Source organism: Labrus bergylta, chromosome 21 (genome assembly GCF_963930695.1).
Source record: "Labrus bergylta chromosome 21, fLabBer1.1, whole genome shotgun sequence".
Taxonomy (NCBI): domain Eukaryota; kingdom Metazoa; phylum Chordata; class Actinopteri; order Labriformes; family Labridae; genus Labrus; species Labrus bergylta.
In genome coordinates, this window is record NC_089215.1 from 21,718,180 (window position 1) to 21,731,911 (window position 13,732).

The window sequence follows — 13,732 nt, forward strand, 5'->3', positions numbered from 1 at the left end:
TTGCATGGTACATTTTGATTTCAATTTGGTTAACATTAAGCAGGAATGGGACAAACGATTGAGTCCTTTTTCCAAGGTGTCTATCTAGAAAAGATTTTCACAAATATGACCTCCCAGTTCTGTCAGGATAAAAATGCATCCTCATGAACAATTCCGTTTACATTTGGAAGGATTACTTTTTGAGGATCAATGTCTTCTTATTTACAGTCTAAAGTCATTGAAAGGGCAGGAAGGTAAGTATGGATCTCACTCGATTTAGCTGCAAAGTAGTATGGTGCACCACACATAGGCTACAGAACTGTTTCCAGTACTTCACATTTTGCAAATAATTCATTATTCTCTTACTTTACGTGTTTTAATTTGGTAGCTTTATTATTTCTTGATGTTACTTTGATATAATTGTGCTGACGGCTGAGTAACTTAAAGTCCAAATCAAGAATTCAAGTCATCCAAAATAACCTCTTATCAGTGGACAGAAATCCTGTTATAACAGACAACACACTGATAACAGCACACACTGCTGCAGAACTTTACTGCACCAGTATCAGTCATATCATATGGGACAAAAGGTTAGATTAACATCAAAGGAGAACTGAGGCATCGTGGGAAAAAGTTCTTATAAAATGAATGGAACTTTGAATATATTGAAGGAAACTTTGAATATATGGAATGGAACTTTGAATATATGGAATGGAACTTTGAATATATTGAATGGAACTTTGAATATATTGAAGGAAACTTTGAATATATGGAATGGAACTTTGAATATATTTAATGGAACTTTGAATATATTGAAGGAAACTTTGAATATATGGAATGGAACTTTAAATATATTTAATGGAACTTTGAATATATTGAAGGAAACTTTGAATATATGGAATGGAACTTTGAATATATTTAATGGAACTTTGGGGGCTGTCATTGTAGTTCAAGAGTCACCTTGAGTCTAAGCAGTCAAATTTCATTGCAATCCATCCAATTGTTCCTACTTCTCCCCTTTTTTCCTGGCATCTCTATGGTGTTTTCAATTTTAGACATAAGACATAAAAAGCCCAAATATATATTCATTGTTAAAAACTATGGACACATAAGGACAGTCCCTAAGCTGTTATGATTAGTTTCATTTTGTCATTTCTATCTTTATGTTTCTCTGTTTCCTGTCTATTTTTCTGCCGACATTCCTGAGATTAGTTTTCAGTGTTTCCTGTTTTATTTTGTAATTTCATGTCTTTGTTTCTTCCTGCCTCTCCATTTCAATTGCCCTGATTGTTTTCACCTGTGTCTGATTACTCCAGTGTCTATTTAGTCTCACTGTGGTTCTCTTCTGAGTCAGTTCAAACATCTATACCCGTTGTTCATTGTGGATTTCACATCTTACCTCCCTGTGTCTCCCTATTTCTATTTCTCCTTTTTGCCCTGGTTTTTTCTTCTGTGGAATTTTTGTTGGGAGTTCAGTTTGCGTTTGATGGGCTTTCATGTGGAACTTGAAGAAGTACATTTTTGTTTAGCTTTTTTTTTTTTTTTTTTTTTTAATTAAATCATAAAAATAACATTGTTCTGTTTAGCTCGCACTCGGATCCTGTTCCTCGTTATTTAAACCTCATGACAAAAGCATGTAAACAGTTAACTATCTCTTCGTCAGACATATTTCATCACCTGATAGTCATGTATCAAAGCTGCCCTCTATCAAAATGCGATGGCTTTATTGTTGGTCACATGGGTCAATATGGTAGGTGTGGTGATAAACTGACACTTGGCAGAGTGTGCACTCCTCACATTATGTGCGTTGTAATTAACTCCACTGAAAACATCTAGACATCTGGCTAAAACTTATGCTACGCCATAAGTACACACCATAGACTGTAAAAATAATACATACACACAAAGATGTTGATTGATGTGTATACCGGATATCCTGAACAAGTCTATAATACACTTTGCATTTTTATAACTTTGTTCTTCCTAAAACATCAAACAGTCATGCAAATGTAAATAAAATAGAATAGAATAGAATAGAATAGAATTACTTTATTGATCGAATTGATTGAAACTGGGAAATTGTGGCGTTACAGCAGCAGGTTATCCAAACACACAATATGAGCAAAAAAACACAATATTAGCAAACTTAAACAAAATATAATATTAAATACAAAGTAAATAAGCACTAAAAATATCAAAACTAAGAAAGGGGAATATATACAACCAGGATTTAACTTAGCATGACTAGTCGGTAAATATATTCAAGGGAGCCCTTTAATACTTCTGTATTACTTGGTGTCTGTTGCACCACTCTTACATTCATCGCAAAGGCCTAGGGTGCATCCGAATTGTCCCTCCTATCTCCTTTCACTATCCACTTTACCTTAACCCCGCGAAAACGTCATGAGGTCAAGGAAAGATGTTAGGAGAATTCATAAAGGATCATTACCGGTTGAGATCCCCGCACCCGAGGCCGCGTGGCCACTCGGTGCTGGCGGCGGATCGTCACAGTCTATGATCGTCACTCAAAAACTCTCCCTTTACAGAGAGTAAAACTAACATCTGTCTCTGTCCTTGCAGAGAGCAACACAAACACTGTACACAGCGTCATATCATGTCCGGAAAACAAAGATACATCGGCGATCTCGTTGCTCTGACAATCCGACCGCATTTTCCACTAGGCGACGTCATTAAATGCGACGGGCCGGCGGAGGTTAATGACGTAGGTCTGCCGTGTTGAAACTACAATGTTCCGAAAATGGACTACAAAAAACGCATCTAAAAAACTTTCCCCTGTGCTTCTTACCGGTGAAATAATCCTAATTACCACAAGGTTGGGATTGAAATAAAGGAAATAGAGACTACCAGACTACAAGTAAGAAAAGTGAAACCTTCAGCTTCCTGTCCACTCAGAAATCAACATCAAAATAAATATGAAATTAATTGTTTCATGTATGCAAGACAAGAATGTACAACTGAAGAAATGCACAAAACATTCTGAATTGAATGAAATATGTTGAATAAAACATGATCTGGATAAAAATGTCTCTTATCTTTTATCTCTTTCATGATCTGTGTCACTTTACGATCATCGTTAATGTTCGTGAACAGTCGGATGCGCGAGTCGCTTTAAATGTTGCGGCCGAAAGGAATTGTGGGGCGTCAAATCTCATCTCCTTTGGTAAAGGATGGTCCAGTGTATCCTATGCTAAAGGAGGTTATAAAGGAAGCATTGACCCACCTTTCCTTAACTTTTAGAGAATTCCAACGGCTCTTACCATGGCCGCCACTTAACTGCTTCCGGGGTTAAGGTAAAGTGGATAGTGAAAGGAGATAGGAGGGACAATTCGGATGCACCCAAAGGCACCCAAAGTCACCCTCAATGCAGGATACAAGTAGCATCAGCTCAATTACAGACTTTAATGGGAAAGGCACTTTTTCCCCCTTGACTGCACTGCCCTCTAGTGGATTATGTAGGTAACACAAGTAGTTCATGAGACATTTTAAACACCCAGTATGTTATGTATATTTAATAATATATGTTATATTCTATCTTATTTTAAAATTACTCATGATAACATATAACGTACACCATACCCCTTTAAAGAAACAGATGTTACGCCCTGCCCTCACGACCAGCTGCTCTGACAGAGAAAATGTTTCCCCTGAGGTTAATTCCGCGTTCCCCACCGACCAAACCCCTCTCTGCCTCGACTGACTGACTGCCAAAAAAAAAACCTTTAGCATCCTCCTCGGACAGCTTAAGCAGAAGTTTAAAGTGCAAAATGGGAGAAATGACGGAGCGAAAGAAGTTTTCTGAAGTTATTAATCAGATATTTCAAGAGGCGCCTGCTGCAAGGAATGGTCTCGTTGATAATTACAGCAACCTCCTTAAAGTGGCGGATTACTGCGAGAACAATTACCTTCAGGTAAGTCATATTTGAAAATATATAGCCTATATATATAATTTTTTAAACACCAATGACATCACATGTAATGGACAATTCATTGAATTGTTCTATGACCTCATTTAACCACATTTGGGATGTAACGAAGTACATTTTGACTTCTTAAGTAGGCTAGGCTACAGAAATGCATATTTTAAGGAACTTAATGAGAGTATTATAGCCGTGCTTTTTGTTACCCGTTGGCTTACTTATATGCCTTATATATCATTTCAAGAATATGCTTTTGTGAAACTTTTTAGCCATGTCTAATTTATGTGACAAACTCTCAAGTTGAAAATGTACATCTTACACCTTTATAATGTGAAGTAGGTCTATACAATTGTAACTCTGCAATATAAGCCTTTTAATAGGCCTACTAATAGCCTATATTATTATTCCATATTATTCAAATATCGTTAGTATTTTGAAAAAGTATAGGCTCCATTTCCTTTTTTTCTTTGGAAATGTCTGATAGGCTATTATAGCTTTGAACGACGTATGCTATTATTACTTTTTATAACCAAAATTGGAATTGTTTTTCCTTATCTCATTTTAAAACGTATTTTTTTATCCTGTTAAAAAAAACCTGCAGGCAGATGATCCCACCAAGGCTATGGAAGAGGCCAAAGCATTAGTTGCCCAATCTCTGGCCAGTGTGACATATCAGATCAACAGCCTGGCCTGCACCCTGCTGAGGCTGCTGGACTCTCAGGCCATGCAGGTCAAAGATGTGGAGTCCTCTGTTAACATGCTGTCGCTGGTGAGGAGCACCTTTCACCTGAATCACAGCTGAGATCTGCACAAGAAAGTGATGGGGTGGTGGTAGTATCTGGTATCCTTAGACGTATTTCATCAAGTCCTTTCTGTAGGCAATAGGCTAAACATTGTGTTTCTGGTTGTCGATAAATAATAATCATTTAAGATCCTAAACTTTTGTGTTTACATAAAAAAAAAAAAAAAACACTATTTTGTTTTCCATCTATGTTTGTACATTTTACTTTTTTCTATTGCATTGGTGAACTGCATTTGTCTTAGCAAAAAACGGTGTGACCTGCAGATTTAAAAATATCAAGACTATTGATGTTGTGTTTCTTCCAGTACAAACCTGGTTCTTTATTTGGTTACAAAGAAGCATGCAAGTTGGTGTGTTCATTTCTCCTGCAGGTCACTTTTTGTGCCTCAACCTGTAGTCTGTTTTGGTTTCTAGGCTCTTTTTTGCTTTGTTGCTGCCACATCTTTGAGAGATATTCTTTGATGGAAACAAGGAATTGAAAATGGATTGCTTCTGTATTACATTGTTCTCTGATCCAGGCTGCAGCGATCCACTTTGAGAAGGTTGCCAGGAGAGAGATCGGTACTTTTACTACTCCCAAAACCAAGAGTTGTTCCAAGCTTTTGACCCCACCAACCTCAGGCAAGGAGCCAATGAAAAGCTATCAAAGAGTGCCCATTTCATACTCCATCCTGGACCCCATTGGACACTGTTTTATGGTAAACTGGATGCTTCATTTAAGACAGAGTACACATAGTTGGCATTATTACCAATAAATAAAAGAGGTACAGAAAATGTGAGAGTGACATCCACCATTGCTGACTGCTGGATAGAGATCTTCTATGTTTTTTAACATTTATTTATTTCTACCCACAGTTCACCGAGCAGACGTTTAGGAAGAGAGCAGATACCACAGAGAGCATACAAAGCACATCCGACTTCCCTGTGTATGTAGACAAACTCCAACTTCACTCTTTTTTTATGATAAACAAAAAATAAACAATTACTTTGCTCCAGTGTGCAAATCTTTCAACGGGGAAGGTCTTGCTGCCCAAACTTCACCTGCAATCCCATAACAAAGTAAATTTAAGATCTTGTTTATGTCTCAAATATGTCTCCAAGACAAAAAAATGAGCACTAGTCAGGACCACAAAGAGCTTTTGTTGTCTCAAAACAGTGAGCCCTGTGTGAGGTCTCTTATATTTATTACAGTTGTCTCATATCAAGATCTTATCTAGAAGAATAAATGAGACTACAGCGAGCTCTCAAATTTGGCTCAATATGATCAAAACTATAGAAAACAGATAAGTGGTGTCTAATATCGCCACTTTGCCTTAATAAGACTAAGAGCAGTTTATTCATGGGATGGCCAAGATACATGTTTTTTCGTTTACATGCAGTCTGTACAATATGGAGAACTAAATGTTAATTTCACACACAATTCAAATTGTTTATAAAACATTCCCACAGAGTGGAAACTTTCAGTCATTTAAACCACTTAAACAACAGAAAGGTAATGGCTCATTAAGAAAAAACGCTGTACTCTGCGCTGCAGGAGACACATTTGTTAACAGAGCTGTCAATCATGACATCAAATAACTAATTCAAAGGACAATTCTCAGAAAAATTATGACTTGAACACAAAATGGCATGACAATATCTAACTATAACAATGAAACCGGGTCTCATAAAACTTGATCAGTCATGTGTCTTGCTTTCAAAGTTTTGACCCATGTCCTATCTGTGAACACAGAGGAGGCAGGGTTCATACTGCAGCTAGATGCCGGGGGCTGGGGGCATAATTTTGGCTTTGACATGGGTATCCATTCTTTATTCAGTCGGAACATCCTGGAGTACAAACTGGTTCAAACTTGGTTTTCTTTTGTTCTTCCAGATCCAGTTTAGGCATCGCTGTGCCTCCACCATCAGTCCCCACCTTCCAAACCATCTCCAACCCCACCAACGACAGCCTGCCTCCCCCACCCCCTTCTTCCGACTGGGACCCCAATATGCCTTCACCCACATGTTTACCCCCACCCCCTCCGCCACAGCCAAACTCTCCCTCAAATGGCATGTACCCATCTCCACCACCTCCTCCAGCTGTAGCAGGGGGCGCCGCTCTACCTCCTCCTGCTCCACCTCCTCCTTCTTTCACAGGAGGTGCTGGTCTTCCTCCTCCACCTCCCCCACCAGCCCAACTTTTTTCAGGAGCTGCTCCACCTCCTCCTCCTCCTCCTCCACCACCCCCTCAAATGGGCAACTCTGCTTATGTGCCACCCGCCCCTCCACCTCCTCCATTTTAGTTCACTTTGGTGGAGCATGATATTTCTTTCCTTCAGAATTGTTTTTGTATAAAGTGCAGTTAACATTGAGTGCATTGTGCTTAGACACATGCAGGGTTTAACCATTAGATGCATGCGTGAAATGTCATGTGATGCATTTTCAGACCTTTTGTGAGATCATTGAGGTTGAATAAAAGCTAAAAAAAAAGTGCGTAGTGGTCTAACCTTGAACTGTTTCATCCATGTTGGATTGCACAATCTGAGCTTCAAGTGAGAGAAAATCCTCCTCAAAGAGAAACATTTTGGCAGCAGGAATTCCTCCAACGTGTTTCAACAAATCCTTGTCTGCATTCCTCAGACTCATGCTGACTCTTGTGTTTCCCTGGTATCCTCGTTTTTTTCCTGCAAAGTCATCGCCCTTCTTTATTATGTTATCAATGTTTCTTAATCAGCTATTGGCTCTTATTTCAGAACTGTAGGTCAGTCTGCCAGTGTCAGTGGGAATAACGTGTTTTCTTCACCTCACCGAGCTCCACTACTTTAAACAGTCCAATGAGGCTATAAAAATGTCCATTTCATGTCAACACTCTGACCTGCAGTTCATGGCTTGTACTTGAAGGTAAGCTTTATTTCAGCATTAAAATCTATCTAAAGATATTTTCTTTTCTGGTTTATATTTGACTGTTCAGTTAGAACTGTCGCTAGAATAACAACTGGTGATGTTTATTTAAAAAAAAAAAAAGTTGCTTAAGCTATACAGCTTTAACTTTGAACTGTTGTGTTGTGTAAAAAGAAAGTCGAGATCAAGTGCATACACAATCTGATCTGTGATACTACTTTGATTGTGCAGCTTACACTCATGCATTAGTATTTTAGCTTCAGAGACATTCCCTTTAATGGGTGTGTTTTAAGGACTTGCGAGGTTATGAGCTACCTTTGCACTTCCCATGTAAGACTGTATTGCAAAACAAAACATAAAATAGCAAACAGTAAAATATAATCACAATCTTAATGTTGAAGATAAGGTCAGTCCATTTTTTCATTTTCTCTAGGTGTTAAAGCTGACAGAAGAAACATTACCATGGGCTTTTATTTTCCTGTGTTTGAGTAAGTAATCATTATAGGTCATTTTGATCACTGCATACCTCACTGTATAAATGCTGAGCTGTGCTTTGTTTCAGGATCCCCCTGTTGGTTTTTGGTATCGTTTTATGGATTTTATGTTGTTATTTTGCAAACCAACGAAGAGAAGCAGAAGGCTGGCCCCTGAGGACGACAATTTCTCCATCTGTTTACATCATTCCTTTTTATGAACAGCGGGGGGACGAGGAAGTAATGGATGTATATGAATCATATGTTCAACCTCCTTACAGAGATCCTCCCATATACTGCTCAAGAAGTGTGACTCCACCTCCTCCATACTGGGTACAGCACAGCTGTAGTCACATTCATAAAAAGATACTGTGTTAGTTAACAGAATTAAATTTATACTTTTCTCTTCTCTAGCTTGAAAGAACATCTTATCTGGACTCCACAGCCTCATACACAGACCCTCCAGCTTACTCAGAGCACCAGTGATCCTCTTCCTCTTCCTCCTCCGTTTTTAAATGGCATTTAGTCCGACAACACTGAACTTTTCCCCAGTGAAAATCTGAGGAATCCAAAGGATCTTTTAAACCGGTCTACAAATTCAGATTGTGCATGGGGGAAAACATTGCGTTGTGTTAAAATAAAAATTGTGCTTCAAATCTTTTTTGTTTGTTTGTACACCACTAGAACAAACACTGCAAAAGTGGTCTTAAGATGGACCCCTGATGAATACCATTGTTAATGGTTTTCCTGCAGTATTGTTTACTTAAAAATAAAAATGCATTAAGTCATTAAAATGACACTAAAAACAAAACACACGGCACACCTTTCAGTCCTGTGTCTTTAAAAAAGACAGTAATGCTATAAAAGCTCTTCAAGTTGTGTTCCTCCCCAAGTGACACATTATCCTTTGATAGCAACCTACAGGTCAGTTTCTGAAGAGTTTTGATTCTTAAACAAAGGTAAGAGCTAATCCCAATGTACGATAATAATAAAAGTGATCTTCTTAATTATTTGCTATAAGGGTAAAGTATATTAGAACTGTATGATTAAACCTTTTATTGTAAAGAGCGACAGATTTATAGGATGAAGGTCCACTGTCAGTTGTTAAACATGGTGTAAAGTCAAACAGGCTGTTGTAGAACTTCTTAGCTTCTGACATGTAATTTAAACTTTGTATATGAGTGTTTAAAGTTCATTATACTCAATTGTGTGTATCTAAAAAAAACATTGTTACTGAAACACTGCAGGGTCAATTTAGGTTACAACCCTGTAATTGCACATTTAGCACACTTAGTCTCATAAACACGTCATCATTGTTCACTCGGTTAGTGGAAGTACATTTCTTAATTTTAAAATTATTGTCTGCGACACTTAATGTACTGTATGTCTCTTTTCTCCTCTCACAGTTATGTCAGCAGGTTGACATATTTCCAGCCATGAGTGTGGTAGTCAATATCTTTCAGTATTTGTAAGTAGTCAAGTTAACAAATTTTCCTTTAAGAAGAAAAATTGTTCTATAAAGAAATAATGGTCAAGTCTTAATTGATGGACATGTGTGTCTAGATTACCGGTCTTGGTGGTGTCCATAGCTGTGGTTCTTCTTTGTTTCTATCTGCACGCAAAAAAGAAAAGAGCAGCATATGATGTCACAATAGCAACAAGGCAAGATGACACATCTTCAGTAGTGCATTCAATATCTTTGTCTGATGATCACCCAGAAGAGAACAGACATTACGACAGATTTCCCCCTCGGTACAGCACCGTGGATCACCCTCCTCCATACTCACTGGTATGTGTGCCCTAAAAACAGTCACTCACTACAAAAGACTGTTAAGATAGATCTAAACTCACACATTTAAACAACCAGCAATTGAAACAGAGCTTCTTTAAAAAGTTAAAATATTTGGACAGTCTCAAAAAATAGTTCTGGCAGAGCAATCTTTTAATAAGATTTAGGTTTAAAAATCAGGTTTAATAAGTGGATGATACTCAAATCAATATTTTTTATTCCTATTGAAAAAGTCTTTAATACATTACATATGAGCTGTTTGATGGATACTCTGACATTTTGGGGAATTTGCTTTTTTTTCTTGAATTATAGGAGAAGATTTGATACTCATGTCAGCGTAGGCCTACTAAATATGAAGCTAAAGCTAAAAGCCACTTAAGTTAGCTAAACATGAAGACTGACTACAGGCAAACTGCTAGATTTGTTTGGTCAAAAGAGATAAGAATCGACTAGCGTAGCAAAAGTTCCCTCGTCAACTTGTCAACTTGTCAGCTTGTTATATTTCGATTAATTCTGTACAAACTGCGCCTGGAACCACAGTGCATTGCTAAAGCTAACAAACGTATAGGTTACATGTATTTTTGTTATCTATACACAAACCAGTGAAAAGTTTTCAGGTTTTACAGAATGCCATTTGGCCTCTTTCAGCCTTGGAGTGACCTTGTCTTGCTGTTTTGTGTCTTTGTGCTAGGCTAAATGTTTGCTAGCAGTAGTTTTATATTCACCACACAGTACAAATTGTATTGAAGCGTATATGACAAAATAGCTATGTTTTATAAAAGTGAATATTTATTGGTTTTTTTTTAGTCTTGAGATAAAGCCAAAGGCGTGTTTGTCTGTTATTATAAGGTTTTAAGATTGTTTCACAGTGTAAAACACTGTCATTTCTAGTTTTACACAGTGTTACTGCAGGCTAATTTTATCTCAACTTCCTGCAGTTCGACCCCAAGCTAACCAGCGTTTGGCCAGGAGGCCCACCACCCGCCTACGAGATGTATCCGATAACGCTGCCTCTGGCACCTCATCACTGGATGCATCAACCTCCATCATCCTCCTCACCCAGCACCCACAACCACCCACACTTAAGATAAAGAGGCTACATCAGGGACCTTCAGGCTCCACTTAATTTTAACTGAAGACTCGCCTTGTGTTTTTTTTTCTGTATAAAAAGATAGTATTATAATTTATTTCATATAATTTTGTAATTTTAACTTGTGAAATAATTTGTATTAATATTAACAGTAGACAGTGAAGCAATGTTCTCAACATTTTCAATTTTAATACATTTTTTTTGTGAGCATCAAACTACAGTGTAGCTGTTCAACTTCATCTAACTCAGCGGCTGCATCTTCAAAGCACCAGGTATTTCTATGTTAGGCTATATTCTCTTTATTACAATACAGTACGTACAAGTTGAGGGAAAATAGAGTTAAAAATTAAAGAAGTTACCAGCGTTTGTATATTTCTATGAAGGAACAGTGATGGAGTGTTTCCTTGGCTTTCAATCTATGTTAAGGCAAAAGTAAGTCTGAACTTGAAGCCACTGATAAATATTTTACATCCAAAAATGACAAAAAAAAAAAAAAACTTTTATCACTGGTCCAACCTGTATTAAAACAGAATATGCTTTCATTATACAATCAGTGCATACTGCAGGCTGCTACTGCTTTTTTTTATTGTTTTCCTTTGAGAGTTTAAATGTTCTCAGTGCTACAAACACAACTTCAAAAGAACCAAGTGGGCAGCCATACGACATTTTGATCCATTCAATTGATCCTCTCGATGTCCAACTAACAACACCAGCAAAAAGACATCAAATAATCAACATAAAAATGGAACAAAAACAAATTTTAGACTTCAAGATGAATGCAAAACATTAGTTTTCCACTACTCTCATTGTGTTACGTTATTTTCCGATTCATTCGATTGTGTGTGCGTACATGTATTGCATCATGTATATGTTTCAGTTCAAAATTATCTATTGCTGTTCAGTTTTGAAATAAGTGGAGTCATACAAGATAAAGCACATACAATCATACTGTATGATTAAATGGTAAAATAGAGGATTTGATACAAATAGGACATTTGGTTTCTTCCTTTTAACCTACCAGTCAAATGTAAACATTACACTACATAAAGTAGGAAAGGCTAAAAAGTTTAATATGCTTTAAAGACAACCTTCATAGAGCACTGTTACCTGCCAAATATATTCTTTTCTTTTCTAAGTCTACGTTCACATTATTAGAACTTACACACGCTCACTCACACTTTTGCACTAAACCTCAGAATGGACTCTGAATCCTTCTCAACACATATCTATAAAATAATTTCAAAATAAAATACAAGCTCAACAGAGGAACACTAAGTTTGTACAAAAACGCTCTACATGAGGCTGGTCATTTGCACTGAATCATGACTCTCGGCCTTTCACTACAGACGTCCACGGACATTAACTGCATGGAGAAAGCCCCTCTGGAGCTACCAGTATTTAATCGTCCACCTTAACTGTGACCCTTTTTGTCGACTCTTAGAACACCCAGCTGACAGGCACCCACTGCTGCTCCGTCAACAGTTTGTCCAGCGCCAAACGAAGACTTCTGAATGCTGCCTCAAGGCCGTCGTTTACGATGCACAGGTCAAAGTAATGTCCATAAGCCCGCTTAATGCGCTCGCTCTCGTCCACTGTCCGCTTAAGTTCAGAGTCCTGTGGAGAGAGATGAGCATGATTGTGATTCAATTTAGGATGCTTCAAATGCAATAACAAGAAAATGACCTGGATGGAAGGACCGAGTCAACACTGATCTCAAATGAGTTTGCATCATTTAAACAGAAGAAATGCAACTTTCTTGTTAGCGTTCTTTTATGCTGAGTAAATCAAACACATTACATTACTAATGAGCTTAATGTGAAAACTATTTAAGAGAACAACATGAAACTGTTTGGTGGATTCTTAAAGCAGCACTGACATTGGAAGCCTGTTCACACTTGTTTTTTCCATCTTAAGTATTTCTCCGTTAAATTCTATCATTGTTACTTAAATGCTACAATGTTACATTTTTAAAATAATCTCATAGCTATAATTCATTGCTTTTCTTAACATTCAGAAGGGGGGGGGGGGGGGTCGTCTCTACATGTTGCAAAAAGTGTATGAGAAAAAATTGCCCTGCTTCTCACTTTCTTTTCCAATACAGTTAAATAAGTTACTGATGGACTGATTTAGAGTAAGGAGGGGATTAATAGGGGATACTCCAGGGCATGGCATTTTTGTAATTGATTGGATGCCTGCAGGGAGTTATAAAGGTGAAGGCAAAGTAGAACTGCTCGATTAATCGCAATTTCATTGTTAAGCTTATAACACATGGCAAAGTGACTTCTTTGCAACACATTAAAAAAGTTTTTGTATGAAAGCCATGCATTCTTATCTAGCCTGTGTACATTTAATAATTGGACAGAGGTCTGGTTATGATGGCCATGCATCACACTACTCTGATGCATCCACAAGAAGCTTCAGCTAGCTATCCGCTACGCTCTGATTTTTTGCTGCCAATTTAGTTGTAAAAAAACATTTGGGATTCATTTTGGATTCAGAAGAAACATGTTTCGAAACAGGTTTTCTGTAAAACATGAACAATAGCAGATAAATAATAATAATAAATTAGATTTATATAGCGCTTTTCTAAATACTCAAAGACGCTTTGACAGGAAACAACAAAAAACAAAACAAAGACTAAGAGAACAATACAACATAGAAGTAGTGTCGAGGGAAGAGGATGAGAGTCAGTGATGAAGAGGTGAGTTTTTAGGACCGAAATGTATTCTAAATGTAGAAACAATGTGAAAGCTAATATAATCTCTAATATATAATATAATT

At 37.4% G+C, this 13,732-nt stretch overlaps 2 protein-coding genes across 6 annotated transcripts in view; one reads left to right on the forward strand and one right to left on the reverse strand.

Moving 5' to 3' along the window:
* The first annotated feature begins 3,434 nt into the window (after positions 1-3,434).
* abi3b (ABI family, member 3b) lies at positions 3,435-13,268 on the forward strand. Of its 4 annotated transcripts, none has more exons than XM_029280677.2 (11): positions 3,435-3,908; positions 4,519-4,686; positions 5,238-5,417; positions 5,575-5,645; positions 6,593-7,599; positions 8,033-8,087; positions 8,162-8,405; positions 8,487-9,031; positions 9,479-9,540; positions 9,636-9,861; positions 10,800-13,268. In XM_029280677.2, exons 1-5 carry the CDS (start codon positions 3,765-3,767, stop codon positions 6,999-7,001), a joined length of 972 nt encoding a protein of 323 aa, XP_029136510.2. In that variant the 5' UTR covers positions 3,435-3,764; the 3' UTR covers positions 7,002-7,599; positions 8,033-8,087; positions 8,162-8,405; positions 8,487-9,031; positions 9,479-9,540; positions 9,636-9,861; positions 10,800-13,268. The 4 variants fall into 4 exon arrangements, with proteins under 4 accessions (XP_029136510.2, XP_065805702.1, XP_065805701.1 ...); XM_065949630.1 differs by having other exon boundaries at positions 8,354-8,405; XM_065949629.1 differs by lacking the exon at positions 9,636-9,861.
* mpp2b (MAGUK p55 scaffold protein 2b) overlaps positions 12,389-13,732 on the reverse strand; it is a 47,732-nt gene continuing 46,388 nt past the window's right edge. For both annotated transcript variants that reach the window (XM_020651394.2, XM_020651393.3), the window contains one exon: positions 12,389-12,565. In XM_020651394.2, the coding sequence (XP_020507050.1) occupies positions 12,389-12,565 (177 nt within the window). The remainder of the gene's footprint in view (positions 12,566-13,732) is intronic.

What these genes read in the sequence shown, in the direction of transcription:
- abi3b (XM_029280677.2), top strand. Translation starts at nt 3,765, where the DNA reads ATGGGAGAAATGACGGAGCGAAAGAAGTTTTCTGAAGTTATTAATCAG. An exon ending in CCATTGGACACTGTTTTATG is followed by an intron (nt 5,418 to 5,574) that starts GTAAACTGGATG and finishes TTCTACCCACAG; the next exon opens with TTCACCGAGCAGACGTTTAG. An exon ending in AGCACATCCGACTTCCCTGT is followed by an intron (nt 5,646 to 6,592) that starts GTATGTAGACAA and finishes TTGTTCTTCCAG; the next exon opens with ATCCAGTTTAGGCATCGCTG.